At 36.2% G+C, this 917-nt stretch overlaps 1 protein-coding gene across 1 annotated transcript; it reads left to right on the forward strand.

The window, feature by feature from the left end:
* The first annotated feature begins 305 nt into the window (after positions 1-305).
* On the forward strand, positions 306-875 carry Tsp_16105 (zinc finger protein). The gene is made up of 2 exons (XM_003366512.1): positions 306-440; positions 801-875. Exons 1-2 carry the CDS (start codon positions 306-308, stop codon positions 873-875), a joined length of 210 nt encoding a protein of 69 aa, XP_003366560.1.
* The last annotated feature ends 42 nt before the right edge of the window (positions 876-917 follow it).

Here is a 917-nt window from a genome sequence, read left to right on the forward strand (position 1 = left end):
ATTTGAAACTTCTTGGACGCTTAGTGTAAAATTGGAAGGAGCTGGCAACGGAAGGAACTTGTGTTGGTATATGTACGGATGGTGGCCCGGGCAATGTGTGGTAAGGAACAGTGGTTGTTGTGACACGCATTCTTAAACAAAGTCCTAATGCTTCATGGACTCTCTGCAGCATTCATAGAGAAGCATGGGTATCAAAAACTATATCAGACGATTTAAAAAATGTTTTAAACACTGCTGTGAAAATCATCAACTTCATTAAGAGTAAACCGTTACGGTCTCGCTTATTTGAAAAACTGTGCGAAGAGATGGGAAGCTGCCACAAATCTCTTATTTTCCATTCTGAAGTACGTTGGCTGTCAAGGGGTAAAGGGCTAACAAGACTTGTTGAACTCCGCGAAGAAGTTGTAATATTTCTGAAAGGACAAAATGATTACTCGAAAGTATTGCGGGATGAGAAATTCATTCTTAAGCTCACTTATTTGGCAGACATATTTTCGAAATTAAATGAACTAAATTTATATCTACAAGGGATGGACGCAGCTGACATATTTTCAGTACATAAGATAAGATTCAGGGTTTTATGAAGAAACTTTATTTATGGAAAAAATGTTAAAGACGGAAATTATTGTTGTTTCGAGACATTGGCAACTTTCATCGTCGAAAAAGAAGCGACACTAGATGAGAACTTAATTTCTATGATAGTTGCACTTCTAGATTCGTTGAAAGAAAGTTTTGATTATTACTTCAGTGAAGAAATGAAATTCTGTGATAAAAATATCTGTATTGTGAGTCCATTTCAGAGTGATGTTGTGGCTACTGGCATATCCACAAAGGCAGACGAAGAATTAATCGATTGTCTGAAGATTATTCGTTAAAATGAGTTTTGATCGTAAGAGATTAATACAGTTTTGGCTATC

Source organism: Trichinella spiralis, assembly GCF_000181795.1.
Source record: "Trichinella spiralis strain ISS 195 chromosome Unknown Scfld5880, whole genome shotgun sequence".
NCBI classification, from domain to species: Eukaryota; Metazoa; Nematoda; class Enoplea; order Trichinellida; family Trichinellidae; genus Trichinella; species Trichinella spiralis.

Coding starts and splice junctions, on each gene's coding strand:
- Tsp_16105 (XM_003366512.1), top strand. CDS start 306: ATGGGAAGCTGCCACAAATCTCTTATTTTCCATTCTGAAGTACGTTGG. Junction 441..800: donor GACAAAATGATTACTCGAAA/GTATTGCGGGAT, acceptor AGTCCATTTCAG/AGTGATGTTGTGGCTACTGG.